The sequence below is a fragment of the Patiria miniata genome, unplaced genomic scaffold (genome assembly GCF_015706575.1).
Source record: "Patiria miniata isolate m_02_andy unplaced genomic scaffold, ASM1570657v1 HiC_scaffold_30, whole genome shotgun sequence".
Classification (NCBI taxonomy): Eukaryota; Metazoa; Echinodermata; class Asteroidea; order Valvatida; family Asterinidae; genus Patiria; species Patiria miniata.
In genome coordinates this window covers 8,209,916-8,226,531 of record NW_024037070.1, presented here as the reverse complement: position 1 = coordinate 8,226,531, position 16,616 = coordinate 8,209,916, and the positions used below count along the sequence as shown (strand labels likewise).

General features: G+C 40.9%; 1 protein-coding gene across 1 annotated transcript; it reads right to left on the bottom strand.

Moving 5' to 3' along the window:
- Window positions 1-239: 239 nt before the first annotated feature.
- On the bottom strand, window positions 240-758 carry LOC119739111 (pulmonary surfactant-associated protein A-like). Its single transcript, XM_038213941.1, has one exon. It carries the CDS (start codon window positions 756-758, stop codon window positions 240-242), a length of 519 nt encoding a protein of 172 aa, XP_038069869.1.
- Window positions 759-16,616: the final 15,858 nt, after the last annotated feature.

Below are 16,616 nucleotides of genomic sequence, written 5' to 3'. Positions count from 1 at the left end.
TCAAAATTCCTTCGCGAGAAATAATATAACATAAAACCCGCAAATTTTCAAGATTTTGTTGTGTGAACAGTTACATAATGTTCTACTTTAAAATGATCGTTCCAACTATCACAATTTTGTGAGAAGCGTATTTTAGAGTCAAAATTGACAAGTGTTTTCCTAAGGTTTTTCCTTTTGCGATGACACCCTATATAAGCTTGGTGGTATATAACTCCTTGACCATGACGTGACCGGTCAGGCTATGGGTGAAGACGACCATCAGCGCCGAATTCCATGCAAACCATCGACGGCAGAATCTTCTCGGTAGATTCCTCAAGAAACGGGAGCTCACAAATGGCGAAAAAGACGCTGCTGCAGCCAATGGCGAACCAGTTACCGCTGTATAAATACATCTGTACGCAACTGGCTGCGTTGCCTTGACCGGCGTCGGTATCGGAATCACCAGGCGTATTCTGGAAATTGGTGTACTCGCAAGGAGTGCCATCAGCATGCATCGACTGGGTGTTGCAGTCGATCCAGATGCCGTTGGATCTTCCAAATCTTTGGGCGGCAAAGTCGTACAGGAATGTCTGCTCGGCGGGGGAGTTGGGTACTGCTAAGCTGCCTCCCATGCGGGAGCATGCGGCGGTGGCGTTGACCCACGGCATAAACCCGTCGACCAGACAGTAACGGGTTTGATCAAACGATTCCCCGTCTTGGCAGTTGGTACACGATGCTATACCGAAACAGAACAGCAGGAGTACCACCAGAGATTCCATTTTGCCAGGTGAATGTAACAAAATTGATGCTTCAAGTGTCCCAGGCGTTAATATTGAAATTTAAAAGCAGTGTCCAGTGACCAGAATCTTTATTGGGTTAATGCAGAGATTCAGTTCCGTATTTGCATCGCAGATGACCACAAACCTGTCTCAACCTGTAGGCCTACCTCTTCTCGCCAGTTTCTATAACAACGAACTGCGTGTCGCTAATAGCGAACAGTTTAACGCCTTCCGTCTTCAAGAAAAAAATCGATGATGATAATTATTGTCGAGGCGCTCGGCCATTGGAAAGTCAGTATATTAAGATTGTTTATAGCTGTGATCTCAACCAGCTCACGCAAAATTACTGGTTGTCATGGTGATATTGTCAGAACAGGGATATGGCCAATGGCATCATCTATATTCTAATGAGGGAGATGACCGTTCTTGCTGCATCGAAATAGTAGCAAGATGTGTCGCGGTCGTTGTCTATTTGGCGTCCACAGAACTACTGAGGTGAAAACCAAGTCTCACGTGACGCTATTGGGTTAATGCAAAGATTCAGTTCCGTATTTGCGTCGCCGCGGATATCCACTGTCTCGGTGTCTCTCGCCAGTGTCTGAGCAACGAACTGCCCGTCACCAATAGCGAACAGTTTATTAACGCCTTCCGTCTCCAAGAAAAATCGATGATGATGATAATTGTTGCGGCGCTCGCTTTGTTGAAGATCGACAGAATCGGCCATCAGTAGAGCATGATTTGGTTGTATAAATAGTAATAATGGTTGTGGCCTCAACCTGCTCATGCAAAATTACTGGTTGTCATGGTAATATTGTCAAAACCGTGATGCAGGGGTATTTGCCATGGCGTCATCTGTAATCTAATGAGGAGATGACCTGGTAAAAAAAACGTGCGTCCACCAGCTTCTCTCGTATACGGTCAACGTGATGAAAACCAGCTCAGCGTTCTTGCTTCATTTAGAGATCGAAATTGTCGAAATTGTAGCAAGATATGTGTCGCGGTCGTTGTCTATTTGGCGTCCACAGAAATACTGAGGTGAAAACCGAGTCTCGCGTGACGTGTTGTTGATTACGTAGTACTAATTACGGTGGCCTTAGACGCTTGGTATAATTTTGTTGTAAAGCTAATTATCAAAAGGCTCGAAACGGATGTGAGTTGGGGACACCAAGGCTAAACTAATTCTTTCGATCATCGATTGAAGGTTTTTCGTGGCACAAAACTGAATTGCTTTCATTAGATACGGTCAACGTGTGATGAAAACTAACCTTTTCGAGCGGCTTAATTAACTAAGTTAATTATTATGCTTGGTGCTTGCAAACTGTCAAAATAAACAAATAATCTTTAGAACTTTCTCCTTCAAAAGGTTAACAGATATTTTATGCGGATGGTCATCAATAAGTGTGTATAAAACACTGATGTCACTTTTTTTGGGGGCAACTGTTTTTTCCCCCGTCTTGGTTTGCTATTATCAACGTTACAAGTAGGCGCGCTTCTAGAGCCAATATTTTTTTGGGGGGGGGGGGGGGGGGGGGGGGGGAGGGCTAGCAGGGCGGATGCAGAATTTTTTTCAGGGAGAAGTGCTGAAATGTAGACCGGTTATTTTCTCCGGACACTGAAGCCCGGTTCATACTCGGCGCGAAAGCGAACGCGAATTTGTGACGTCGTGGCAAGTATTCGCGCTGCGAATTCGTAAAAGTTGAACATCATATTTCAACTCGGGCGAATTTCGCAGCGAATGCTTCGTTACGTCAAATTCGCTTCGCATTCGCATTTGCGTGAAGTATGAACCGGGCATTAGGCCTCCGAAAATCAATAGGTGCGGGGGGGGGGGGGGGGGGGGGCTCGTGCCATATTTTCAATGGGGAGCGCCAATACAATCCTACAATTAGGCACACTATATTAACTACAAATGCACCCTTCAAGTCACGACTATTTCTTTAGGGGGAGACCGTTCGCATGTACGTCACATTTCTTCTTTTTGCTAATGCATTTTTTTAATGGAATTTTCTTTGGGGGAGGGGGGGGGCGGGGGCTAGACAAAATGGGGAGGGGGGCTACAGAACCGCCACTGGTTACAAGTCTGTATACGTAGGGTTTCACACTAATCACTAAGGTTGCATTAACGATTCTTAATCATTTTTCTTGAATTAGACACCAAAAGTCAATTGTATATATACACAAGAGATAATACGTGTAGGCCTTACTAGACAAAAATATGCTTATCTCTCACCAATGTGTCCGATGACTTTAGTCTTTGCTGTATCTGCTTGTCAGAGTGTCGTCCATCCTGCCAACAATCTTGCTGCATTTACATTTCGAAATAAGAGCAAGAGTTATCAAGTAACATATCTTTTTTGCCGGCTTCATTGCGAGTGATGTCATTCAGTTGGCAGATCTTCTCCCCGCGGCTGACCTGTCGCAGATTGAAGGAGCGGCATCGAGGCTCATCCCGGCACACCGAACCACATGCGATGACACCCTTGGTGGTGGAGAACTCCTTGATGACGTGACCGGTCAGGCATTGGGATGTGAGGCGGCCATCAGCGTCGGTCTTCAGGCAGAACAACGACGGGGAAGCCAACTTATTGACGCCAACTGGGTCGACAGTAGACTCGGTATCGACTCGGTTGACAGTAGACTCGGTATCGACTGGGTCAACAATCGACTCGGTATCGACTGGGTCAACAGTAGACCTGGCATCGACTCGGTTAACAGTAGACTCGGTACGGACTGTGTCGAAAGTAGACTCGGTTGTGGCAGTAGTACACTCGGTAAGGATTTGGGTTTCACAAATTACGTGCTGTTCATCGTAAAACGGGAAAGCGTACAGAATATCGTACCACATAAAGGCGCACTGCTTGCCAGATCTGATTTTTGGTTTATTTTCTTGCCAGCTGGTGTAACCACACGGCTGTTCATTTAGTTTCTCCCATTTGCCCGTCATCGAATTGTTGCAGCAATCAATCCATACGCCCTTTCCTTCCAGCTTCCGAATTATTTGGTTGAACATGTCCCACATGAATCTGTGCTCTGTCGCAGAGTTAGGCACTGCCAAGCCACCACCGATATCAGAACATTCCCTTGCGGCGGCGTCCCATCCCATTGTCTTGTTGATGAAATGATAGCAAGAATCGCCGAACTTTTGCTCGCAATCTGGGCAGACTGCTGATGCGCCTGCTGTAATGCTTAGGAGTGCAATTACTATCACTGCCGACATGATCGGTGCAGCAAAGATATCTTTTCACAATTAAATGTCAGCCGTCTGTGATGCGAATTGCAATGAGTTTATTTCTTCTTCAAAACTGCAAAAATCGACAGTATCCGTGCAGTGTATGATTGCCGACTGAAGCTTCAAGAGTGATAGTTGAAAGCGTTTATCTCGTCATGCTCTCGTCATACGGTCGAATGAACTTGAAAAATCGTGGCTAATAATTACCAAGGTGTGAGCCAATTAGCCTTAACATGGCGTGGCTGTCGATTACGTATAGTAATACGAATGGTCTTCGGCGCCAGGGATTATTTTGTTTTACTGCTTAATTACAGACTCAAAACAGCGTTATACGCTTGAATTCGCGTTGTCAGGTAAATCCACGGGCTCTCAACGTCATTCGTTCGATCACCCATAGGAGTTTTCTGAGCACTTGATTCGTGGCACCAATCTGGGAAAGAATCTTGCAACCTGACGCTACTTCAGCGGTTGTGTACAAAGTCTATGAAGAGTCAAGAAATTTTCAAAGTATCTCCTAACAAAATTGGAAATGTTTCCGGCAGTCCCAGCATGCCCAGATTCATGTCTTATCGTCATTTTTGCAACGACTGACCTTCATTGAGATGATTATGAAGAAAAAAGCAGCGTCAGGTTGCAACATTCTTTCCTCAATCTGAAGGTATTAGGCCTATGTGCTCTCATTATGTTCAAGGTGATAGAAACAAATCGTTGGAGTAACTTAAACCCAGTTAATATTATTGTTACGTATACATTGTGTTTAGATTACTTATTGCTTGCAAAATGTAAGATGTCCTCAATTAATAACACAAATAACCAATAGGACTCTATGCGTACTAATACCGACCGCTGTTTTATGCGGTTGGTCAATAATATCTTTGTATAAAACCACACAGTTTGGTGAGAGGTTTTATGCAAAAGCCATCGCTGTTTTAGAAGAGGCATGGAAAGTGCATTTATTGGATGGTATTATGGTAACTTGGAATTGTTTCTTTGTCTGCAAATGTTAAATGTTAAATGTTTCTTTGTTTGCAAATGTTTCCTTACCTTGTTTTGCTGTATCGTAAATAACATTCTTGCTGCATTTACAGATCGAAATAAGAGCAAGAGTTATCAAGGTCCTTGTCTATTTGTCCGGCTTCTTTGCGAGTGATGTCATTCAATTGACAGATCTTCTCTCCGCGGCTGACCTGTCGCAGATTGAAGGAGCGGCATCGAGGCTCATCCCGGCACGCCGAACCACACGCAATGACACCCTTGGTGGTGGAGAACTCCTTGATGACGTGACCGGTCAGGCATCGGGATGTGAGGCCGCCATCAGCGTCGGTCTTCGGGCAAAACATCGACGGGGCAGCGAGCATATTGACACCAACTGGGTCGACAGTAGACTCGGTGTCGACTGTATAATTGTCTGATTCAGTATCGACTGGGTTGACAGTAGACTCGGTGTCGACTGGGTTGACAGTAGACTCAGTACCGACTGGGTCGAGAGTAGACTCGGTGTCGACTGGGTTGACAGTAGACTCGGTATCGACTGGGTTGAGAGTAGACTCGGTATCAACTGGGTTGACAGTGGAGTCGGTGTCGACTGGGTTGACAGTAGACTCAGTATCGACTGGGTTGAGAGGAGACTTGGTGTCGACTGGGTTGACAGTAGACTCAGTATCGACTGGGTTGACAGTAGACTCGGTATCGACTGGGTCGACAGTAGATTCAGTATCGGCTGGGTTGACAGTAGACTCGGTATTGACTGGGTTGACAGTAGACTCGGTATCGACTGGGTTAACAGTAGACTGGGTATCGACTGGGTTGGCAGTAGACTCGGTGTCGACTGGGTTGATGGTAGTAGACTCGGTATCGACTGGGTCGAGAGTAGACTCGGTATTCCAGTCGACCATGGCTTGGTCGACAGTAGTAGGATTGGTGGTGGTTGGGTAGATCGGAAAATCGGTAGCTGTGGTAAGCTCATCAACAACGATCGGCAGTATGCAAATGGCAATATGGTTGTTGGTGCAGTCGGCCGCATACATGTTTCCAGATTGCAAAATTGCACAATCTTTCTGAGGTTGATTTGATCCGGCGGTAGGCTGACATTGCGAACCATCGGCCTGGACCCATGCGTTTGTCCCATTTAAGTTTTTCTTGGTGCAATCGATCCATACCTGCATGTGAACAGAAGTCCCAAGCTTGGTTGATGTGAATGTAATAATTTCTTGTACTGCGACAGTGGAACCCGATATCATGCTACCGCCCATTCCAGAACACGTATTTTGAGCGTTGTGCCATGATTTTTGTACTAGAGGACAGATTTCGAAATCTGACATCCCAATTGGGTCTAAATTCCAGCAAATCGCATCCACTCCACCAAAGACGAGAGCTATCACTAAAGCCATCAATAGTTCCATCTTTGCAGCTGAAGCAAACAGTTATCTTCTTTTCAATAAACCGCAAATATATAACAGCACTTTGTTAGAAATAACAAGTGCATAAATTCGGGTGTTCCTCAGATGTGATGCTATTTTTTCCTAGATTTTGCGTTCAGATGTTAACTAGAATCGGTGCAACCGTCAACGGAGAAGACAGCACGTCAAATGTGGAAACGCTCGGGAGTGGAGCGATGATATACAGGTACTCCTTTGTGTTGCGGTGCTGAAGCAAATCAATATATTTCAATTTGTGCGCTGAATTCATTCGCCAACTGGTACGGTTTTGAGAAATACTGCAGTGCAGTTTTTCCGTTGGTTAATAGAAGAAAGATGGCCTCCAACATCAATAGGCATCAAGACACGGTGACCTGTCCAATTGTTCTCAAAAAGCGGCATCTTCGCTTCTATTAAATCAACTGCTTCGGGAAACAAGTCGACCGGAAACTTTATATATATTTCGCATCACTCAACTTTCATTTTTGTCACAATCACTCCGTCATAAGGCTAAACATTATATTTAAGGCCTTTGTCTTCTTTTTTTTCAAAAGCCGCGGACCATTGCAAAATTGCAAGGGGTTAGCCTTACATTTTTCATGTAAATTGGCCAAAAAACGACTTTTCTCGAAAAAAACGCAGAAATGACTTTTGATGCAAGGAGGGTATCATACAATATTCAGACTGCCATTATTTCGAACATTTGGGCACAAATAATCGATTTATTGTGAAGAAATCTTCTTTTTCACTGATTTTGACCCAAATTTTCGACGCATTATTCCTGTCTAACGGCACATCCGTCAAGAAATCGAGTTGGAATGTCTTCTAGGGTCCCTTAAGCATCTTTCCTGGAAGTTTGGCGCAATTATTTTTTTTGGCCAAAATTGAAAAAATTGCAAGGGGTTAGTCTTACATTTTTATCAACTTTGGCCAAAAATGACTTTTCTTCAAACGACGCAGAAATGACTTTTGGTGCAAGGAAGGTATCATACGACATTAAGACTGCCATTTTTAGGCACAAATAATCGATTTATTGAGAAGAAAATCTATTTCTCAATGATTTTTACCCAAATTTTCAATGCATTGTTCCTGTCTAACGGCACATCCATTCAGCAATCTAAATGGAATGTCTTCTAGAGTCATTTAGGCATCTTTCCTGGAAGTTCGGCGCAATTTAATTTTCTGGCCAAAATTGAAAAAATTGCAAAGGGGTTAGCCTTACATTTTTCATCAAATTTCGTCCAAAAAATGACTTTTCTCAAAACGACGCAGAAATGACTTTTGATGCAAGAAAGGTATCATACAATATTCAGACTGCCATTGTTTCGAAGATTTGAGCACAAATAATCGAATTATGAGAAGAAAATCTTATTTTTCACTGATTTTTACCCAAATTTGCGACGCATTGTTCCTCTCTTACCGCACGTCCGTCCAGAAATCGTGTTGAAATGTCTTCTAGAGTCCCTTAGGCATCTTTCCTGGAAGATTGGCGCAATTAAATTTTTTTGGGCAAAAATTGGTAAAATCTCAAGGGGTTAGCCTTACATTTTTCATCAATTGTGGCCAAAAAATGACTTTTCTTCAAACGACGCAGAAATGACTTTTGATGCAAGAAAGGTATCATACAAAATTCAGACTGCCATTGTTTCGAAGATTTGAGCACAAATAATCGAATTATGAGAAGAAAATCTTATTTTTCACTGATTTTTACCCAAATTTGCGACGCATTGTTCCTCTCTTACCGCACGTCCGTCCAGAAATCGTGTTGAAATGTCTTCTAGAGTCTTTTAGGCATCTTTCCTGGAAGTTTGGCGCAATACAATTTTTTGGCCAAAATTGAAAAAATTGCAAGGGGTTAGCCTTACATTTTTCATCAATTTTGGCCAAAAAATGACTTTTCTTCAAACGACGCAGAAATGACTTTTGATGCAAGAAGGGTATCATGCAATATGCAGACTGTCATTTTTTCGAAGATTTGGGCAAAAACAAGCGATTTATTGAGAGGACAATCTTATTTTTCACTGATTTTTACCCAATTTTTCGACGCTTTGTTCCTGTCTTACGGCACGTCCGTCCAGAAATCGAGTTGAAATATCTTCTAGGGTCCCTTAGGCATCTTTCCTGAAAGTTTGACGCTATTAATTTTTTTGGCCAAAATTGAAAAAATTGCAAGGGTTAGCCTTACATTTTTCATCAAATTTGGCCAAAAAATGACTTTTCTCCAAACGACGCAGAAATGAATTTTGATGCAAGAAGGGTATCATACAATATTCAGACTGCCATTTTTTCGAAGATTTGGGCACAAATAATCGATTTATTGAGATGAAAATCTTATTTTTCACTGATTTATACCCAAACTTTCGACGCATTGTCCCTGTCTTACGGCACGTCCGTCCAGAAATCGAGTTGAAATGTCTGCTACAGTCCCTATGGCATCTTTCCTAAAAGTTTGACGCTTTTAATTTTTTTGGCCAAAATTAAAAAAATTGCAAGGGGTTAGCCTTACATTTTTCATCAAATTTAGCCAAAAAATGACTTTTCTTCAAACGACACAAAAATGAGTTTTGATGCAAGAAGGGTATCATACAATATTCAGACTGCCATTATGTTTGGAATATTTGGGCAAAAAATCGATTAATAGAGAAGAAAATCTTATTTTTCACTGATTTTTACCCAAATTTTCGACGCATTCTTCCTGTCTTACGGCACATCCGTCCTGAAATTGACTTGGAATATCTTCTAGGGTCCCTTAGGCATCTTTCCTGAAAGTTTGACGCTATTAATTTTTTTGGCCAAAATTGAAAAAATTGCAAGGGGTTAGCCTTACATTTTTCATCAAATTTGGCCAAAAAATGACTTTTCTCCAAACGACGCATAAATGACTTTTGATGCAAGATGGGTATCATACAATATTCAGACTTTTTTTTTTCTCGAAGACTTGGGCAAAAATGATCGATTTATTGAGAAGAAAATCTTATTTTTCACTGATTTTTATATACCCAAATTTTCGACGCATTTTTGCTGTCTTACGGCACACCCGTCCAGAAATCGAGTTGGAATGTCTTCAAGAGTCCCTTTGGCATTTTTTCCTGGAAGTTTGGCGCAATACAATTTTTTGGCCAAAATTGAAAAAATTGCAAGGGGTTAGCCTTACATTTTTCATCAAATTTTGGCAAAAAAATGACTTTTCTCCAAACGACGCAGAAATGACTTTTGATACAAGAAGGGTATCATACAATATGCAGACTGCCATTTTTTCGTAGATTTGGGCAAAAATGATCGATTTATTGAGATGAAAATCTTATTTTTCACTGATTTTTACCCAAATTTTCGACGCATTGTTCCTGTCTTACGGCACGTCCGTCCAGAAATTGACTTGAAATGTCTTCTAGGGTCCCTTAGGCATCTTTCCTGAAAGTTTGACGCTATTAATTTTTTTGGCCAAAATTGAAAAAATTGCAAGGGGTTAGCCTTACATTTTTCATCAAATTTGGCCAAAAAATGACTTTTCTCCAAACGACGCATAAATGACTTTTGATGCAAGATGGGTATCATACAATATTCAGACTGTCCTTATTTCGAAGATTTGGGCAAAAACAATCGATTTATTGAGATGAAAATCTTATTTTTCACTGATTTTTACCCAAATTTTCGACGCATTCTTCCTGTCTTACGGCACATCCGTCCAGAAATTGACTTGGAATGTCTCCTAGGGTCCTTTAGGCATCTATCCTGAAAGTTTGACGCTATTAATTTTTTTGGGCAAAATTGAAAAAAATTGCAAGGGGTTAGCCTTACATTTTTCATCAAATTTGGCCAAAAAATGACTTTTCTCCAAACGACGCATAAATGACTTTTGATGCAAGATGGGTATCATACAATATTCAGACTTTTTTTTTCTCGAAGATTTGGGCAAAAATGATCGATTTATTGTGAAGAAAATCTTATTTTTCACTGATATTTATATACCCAAATTTTCGACGCATTTTTGCTGTCTTACGGCACACCCGTCCAGAAATCGAGTTGGAATATCTTCTAGGGTCCCTTAGGCATCTTTCCTGAAAGTTTGACGCTATTAATTTTTTTGGCCAAAATTGAAAAAATTGCAAGGGGTTAGCCTTACATTTTTCATCAAATTTGGCCAAAAAATGTCTTTTCTCCAAACGACGCATAAATGACTTTTGATGCAAGAAGGGTATCATACAATATTCAGACTTTTTTTTCTCGAAGATTTGGGAAAAAATGATCGATTAATTGAGAAGAAAATCTTATTTTTCACTGATTTTTATATACCCAAATTTTCGACGCATTATTGCTGTCTTACAGCACACCCGTCCAGAAATCGAGTTGGAATGTTTTCTAGAGTCCCTGTGGCATTTTTCCTGGAAGTTTGGCGCAATTAAATTTTTCGGCCAAAATTGAAAAAAATTGCCAGGGGTTAGCCTTACATTTTTCAGCAAATTTTACTCAAAAATGACTTTTCTCCAAACGACGCAGAAATGAGTTTTGATGCAAGAAGGGTATCATACAATATTTAGACAGACATTATGTTTGGAAGATTTGGGCAAAAAAATCGATTTATTGAGAAGAAAATCTTATTTTTCACTGATTTTTACCCAAACTTTCGACGCATTGTTCCTGTCTTACGGCACATCCGTCCAGAAATCGAGTTGGAATGTCTTCTAGGGTCCTTTAGGCATCTATCCTTGAAGTTTGGCGCAATTAAATTTTTTGGCCAAAATTGAAAAAATTGCAAGGGGTTAGCCTTACATTTTTCATCAAATTTGGCCAAAAAATGACTTTTCTTCAAACGACGCAGAAATGACTTTTGATGCAAGAAGGGTATCATACAATATTCAGACTGCCATTATGTTTGGAATATTTGGGCAAAAAATCGATTTATTGAGAAGAAAATCTTATTTTTCAATGATTTTTACCCAAACTTTCGACGCATTGTTCCTGTCTTACGGCACGTCCGTCCAGAAATCGAGTTGAAATGTTTTCTAGAGTCCCTTAGGCATCTTTCCTGAAAGTTTGACGCTATTAATTTTTTGGGCCAAAATTGAAAAAATTGCAAGGGGTTAGCCTTACATTTTTCAGCAAATTTGGCCAAAAAATTACTTTTCTCCAAACGACGCATAAATGACTTTTGATGCAAGATGGGTATCATACAATATTCAGACTGTCCTTATTTCGAAGATTTGGGCAAAAACAATCGATTTATTGAGATGAAAATCTTATTTTTCACTGATTTTTACCCAAATTTTCGACGCATTATTGCTGTCTTACGGCACATCCGTCCAGAAATTGACTTGGAATGTCTCCTAGGGTCCTTTAGGCATCTATCCTGAAAGTTTGACGCTATTAATTTTTTTGGGCAAAATTGAAAAAAATTGCAAGGGGTTAGCCTTACATTTTTCATCAAATTTGGCCAAAAAATGACTTTTCTCCAAACGAAGCATAAATGACTTTTGATGCAAGATGGGTATCATACAATATTCCGACTTTTTTTTTCTCGAAGATTTGGGAAAAAATGATCGATTAATTGAGAAGAAAATCTTATTTTTCACTGATTTTTATATACCCAAATTTTCGACGCATTATTGCTGTCTTACAGCACACCCGTCCAGAAATCGAGTTGGAATGTTTTCTAGAGTCCCTGTGGCATTTTTCCTGGAAGTTTGGCGCAATTAAATTTTTCGGCCAAAATTGAAAAAAATTGCCAGGGGTTAGCCTTACATTTTTCAGCAAATTTTACTCAAAAATGACTTTTCTCCAAACGACGCAGAAATGACTTTTGATGCAAGAAGGGTATCATACAATATGCAGACTGTCCTTTTTTCGAAGATTTGGGCAAAAACAATCGATTTATTGAGAAGAAAATCTTATTTTTCACTGATTTTTACCCAAACTTTCGACGCATTGTTCCTGTCTTACGGCACATCCGTCCAGAAATCGAGTTGGAATGTCTTCTAGGGTCCTTTAGGCATCTATCCTGGAAGTTTGGCGCAATTAAATTTTTTGGCCAAAATTGAAAAAATTGCAAGGGGTTAGCCTTACATTTTTCATCAAATTTGGCCAAAAAATGACTTTTCTTCAAACGACGCAGAAATGACTTTTGATGCAAGAAGGGTATCATACAATATTCAGACTGCCATTATGTTTGGAATATTTGGGCAAAAAATCGATTTATTGAGAAGAAAATCTTATTTTTCAATGATTTTTACCCAAACTTTCGACGCATTGTTCCTGTCTTACGGCACGTCCGTCCAGAAATCGAGTTGAAATGTTTTCTAGAGTCCCTTAGGCATCTTTCCTGAAAGTTTGACGCTATTAATTTTTTGGGCCAAAATTGAAAAAATTGCAAGGGGTTAGCCTTACATTTTTCAGCAAATTTGGCCAAAAAATTACTTTTCTCCAAACGACGCATAAATGACTTTTGATGCAAGATGGGTATCATACAATATTCAGACTGTCCTTATTTCGAAGATTTGGGCAAAAACAATCGATTTATTGAGATGAAAATCTTATTTTTCACTGATTTTTACCCAAATTGTCGACGCATTCTTCCTGTCTTACGGCACATCCGTCCAGAAATTGACTTGGAATGTCTCCTAGGGTCCTTTAGGCATCTATCCTGAAAGTTTGACGCTATTAATTTTTTTGGTCAAAATTGAAAAAAATTGCAAGGGGTTAGCCTTACATTTTTCATCAAATTTGGCCAAAAAATGACTTTTCTCCAAACGAAGCATAAATGACTTTTGATGCAAGATGGGTATCATACAATATTCCGACTTTTTTTTCCTCGAAGATTTGGGCAAAAATGATCGATTTATTGAGAAGAAAATCTTATTTTTCACTGATATTTATATACCCAAATTTTCGACGCATTTTTGCTGTCTTACGGCACACCCGTCCAGAAATCGAGTTGGAATATCTTCTAGGGTCCCTTAGGCATCTTTCCTGAAAGTTTGACGCTATTAATTTTTTTGGCCAAAATTGAAAAAATTGCAAGGGGTTAGCCTTACATTTTTCATCAAATTTGGCCAAAAAATGTCTTTTCTCCAAACGACGCATAAATGACTTTTGATGCAAGAAGGGTATCATACAATATTCAGACTTTTTTTTCTCGAAGATTTGGGAAAAAATGATCGATTAATTGAGAAGAAAATCTTATTTTTCACTGATTTTTATATACCCAAATTTTCGACGCATTATTGCTGTCTTACGGCGCATCCGTCCAGATATCGAGTTGGAATGTCTTCTAGAGTCCCTTAGGCATCTATCTTGGAAGTTTGGCGCAATTTTAATTTTTTTGGCTAAAATTGAAAAAATTGCAAGGGGTTAGCCTTACATTTTTCATCAAATTTGGCCAAAAAATGACTTTTCTTCAAACGACGCAGAAATGACTTTTGATGCAAGAAGGGTATCATACAATATGCAGACTGTCCTTTTTTCGAAGATTTGGGCAAAAACAATCGATTTATTGAGATGAAAATCTTATTTTTCACTGATTTTGACCCAAATTTTCGACGCGTTGTTTCTGTCTTACGGCACATCCGTCCAGAAATCGAGTTGGAATGTCTTCTAGAGTCCCTTAGGCATCTTTCCTGGAAGTTTGGCGCAATTAAATTTTTGGCCAAAATTGGAAAATTGCAAGGGGTTAGCCTTACATTTTTCATCAAATTTGGCCAAAAAATGACTCTTCTTCAAACGACGCAGAAATGACTTTTGATGCAAGAAGGGTATCCTACAACATGCAGACTGTCCTTTTTTCGAAGGTTTGGGCAAAATAATCGATTTATTGAGATGAAAATCTTATTTTTCACTGATTTTTACCCAAATTTTCGACGCATTGTTCCTGTCTTACGGCACATCCGTCCAGAAATCGAGTTGGAATGTCTTCTAGAGTCCCTTAGGCATCTTTCCTGGAAGTTTGGCGCAATTAAATTTTTGGCCAAAATTGGAAAATTGCAAGGGGTTAGCCTTACATTTTTCATCAAATTTGGCCAAAAAATGACTTTTCTCCAAACGACGCAGAAATGACTTTTGATGCAAGAAGGGTATCATGCAATATTCAGACTGCTTCTTTTTTCGAAGATTTGGGCAAAAATGATCGATTTATTGAGAAGAAAATCTTATTTTTCACTGATTTTTATTGACCCAAATTTTCTTACGGCACACCCGTCCAGAAAGCGAGTTGGAATGTCTTCTAGAGTCATTAAGGCAACTTTCCTGGAAGTTTGGCGTAATTTAATTTTTTGGCCGAAATTGAAAAAATTGCAAGGGGTTATCCCTTACATTTTTCAACAAATTTGGCTAAAAAATTTCTTTTCTTCAAACGACGTCATGTCATATGAGCTACATTTGATTTATGCTAGGGCCAAAACTCCTGATTCCCTGGCGTAGAATACATTCGTGTGTGTATAACTGATTCAGCAGTTACCAAAACCTATGGTTTGCTATATGGCTATGAAAATTTACGTTTTACAAAAACATGACTGTGTAGGACAGAGTATCACATGCACGACTAAGGCTGCAATTTACTCCATTTTTAATTAATTAATAACTATTCAAATGTACGAAGCTAGAGTGCGATTCAACCTACTGGTACCATACTGTACATTTTGAATAAAAACATTATGAAATAAATTAATAAAACAAAAATCTTAAACATTTTTCTTTGATTACCCAACGTGGCGAAACTAGGGTTAAACTTGGGGGGGGGGGGGGGGGAGCGGGGGTGGTACACGGGGTGCATACATTTTTCAGCGGGGAGGCACTGAAGGCAAATGCTATTTATTTATGTTCAAGTCAAAATGTTAAATGGGCGGGATGAACCACTGGGGTGCAAGTGCCCCCTCCCCACTGATTACACACCTATTTTAGTGAATGCAAGTTGTACACACCAGAGATAATAGGCCTACACGTGGGCCACACCAGACTAAATATGCTTATCTCTCACCAATGTGTCCAACGACGACTTGAGTCTTTGCTGTATCTGCTCGCAGAGTGTCGTCCACCCGGCCAACATTCTTGCTGCATTTACAGATCGAAATAAGAGCAAGAGTTGTCAAGGTCCTTGTCAATTTGTCCGGTTTCTTTGCGAGTGATGTCATTCAATTGACAGATCTTCTCCCCGCGGCTGACTTGACGCAGATTGAAGGAGCGGCATCGAGGCTCATCCCGGCACGCCGAACCACACGCGATGACACCCTTGGTGGTGGAGAACTCCTTGATGACGTGACCGGTCAGGCATTGGGATGTGAGGCCGCCATCAGCGTCGGTCTTCAGGCAAAACATCGACGGGGCAGCGAGCATATTGACACCAGCTGGGTCGACAGTAGACTCGGTATGGACTGAGTTGACAGCAGACTGGGTATGGACCGGGTTGACAGTAGACTTGGTATCGACTGGGTCGACAGTAGACTCAATATCGACTGGGTCGACAGTAGAATCGGTGTTGACAGTAGACTCGGTATCAACTGGGTTGACAGTAGACTCGGTATCGACTGGGTCGACAGTAGGCTCGGTATCGACTGGGTTGACAGTAGACTCGGTATCGACTGGGTTGACAGTAGACTGGGTATCGACTGGGTCGACAGTAGTAGACTCGGTATCGACTGGGTTGACGGTAGACTCGGTATCAACTGGGTTGACAGTAGACTCGGTATCGACTGGGTCGACAGTAGTAGACTCGGTATCGACTGGGTTGACGGTAGACTCGGTATCAACTGGGTTGACAGTAGACTCGGTATCGACTGGGTTGACAGTAGAGTCGGTATCGACTGGGTCGACAGTAGTAGACTCGGTATCGACTGGGTTGACGGTAGACTCGGTATCAACTGGGTTGACAGTAGACTCGCTATCGACTGTGTTGACAGTATATTTGGTATTTACTGGGTTGACAGTAGACTCGTTGTCGACCGGGTCGACAGTAGTGGACTCGGTTTTGACATCAGGGTCGATCGAGGATTGACCGACGGTATTGAAGGTGACCAAGACTTGGTCGACAGTAGTAGGATTGGTAGTGGTTTGGTCGATAGGAAATTCCGAAGTTGCGCTGGGCTGATCAACAACGACCGGCAGCTTGCAAATAGCGACACGGTTGCTGTTGCAGTTTGCTGCATACCATTTTCCGTGGTGTATAAGCACACAATTTCCTTCAAAAGGTGCGCCCGATTTCCATGCGATATTTTCACACTGCGAACC

What these genes read in the sequence shown, in the direction of transcription:
- LOC119739111 (XM_038213941.1), bottom strand. Translation starts at nt 758, where the DNA reads ATGGAATCTCTGGTGGTACTCCTGCTGTTCTGTTTCGGTATAGCATCG.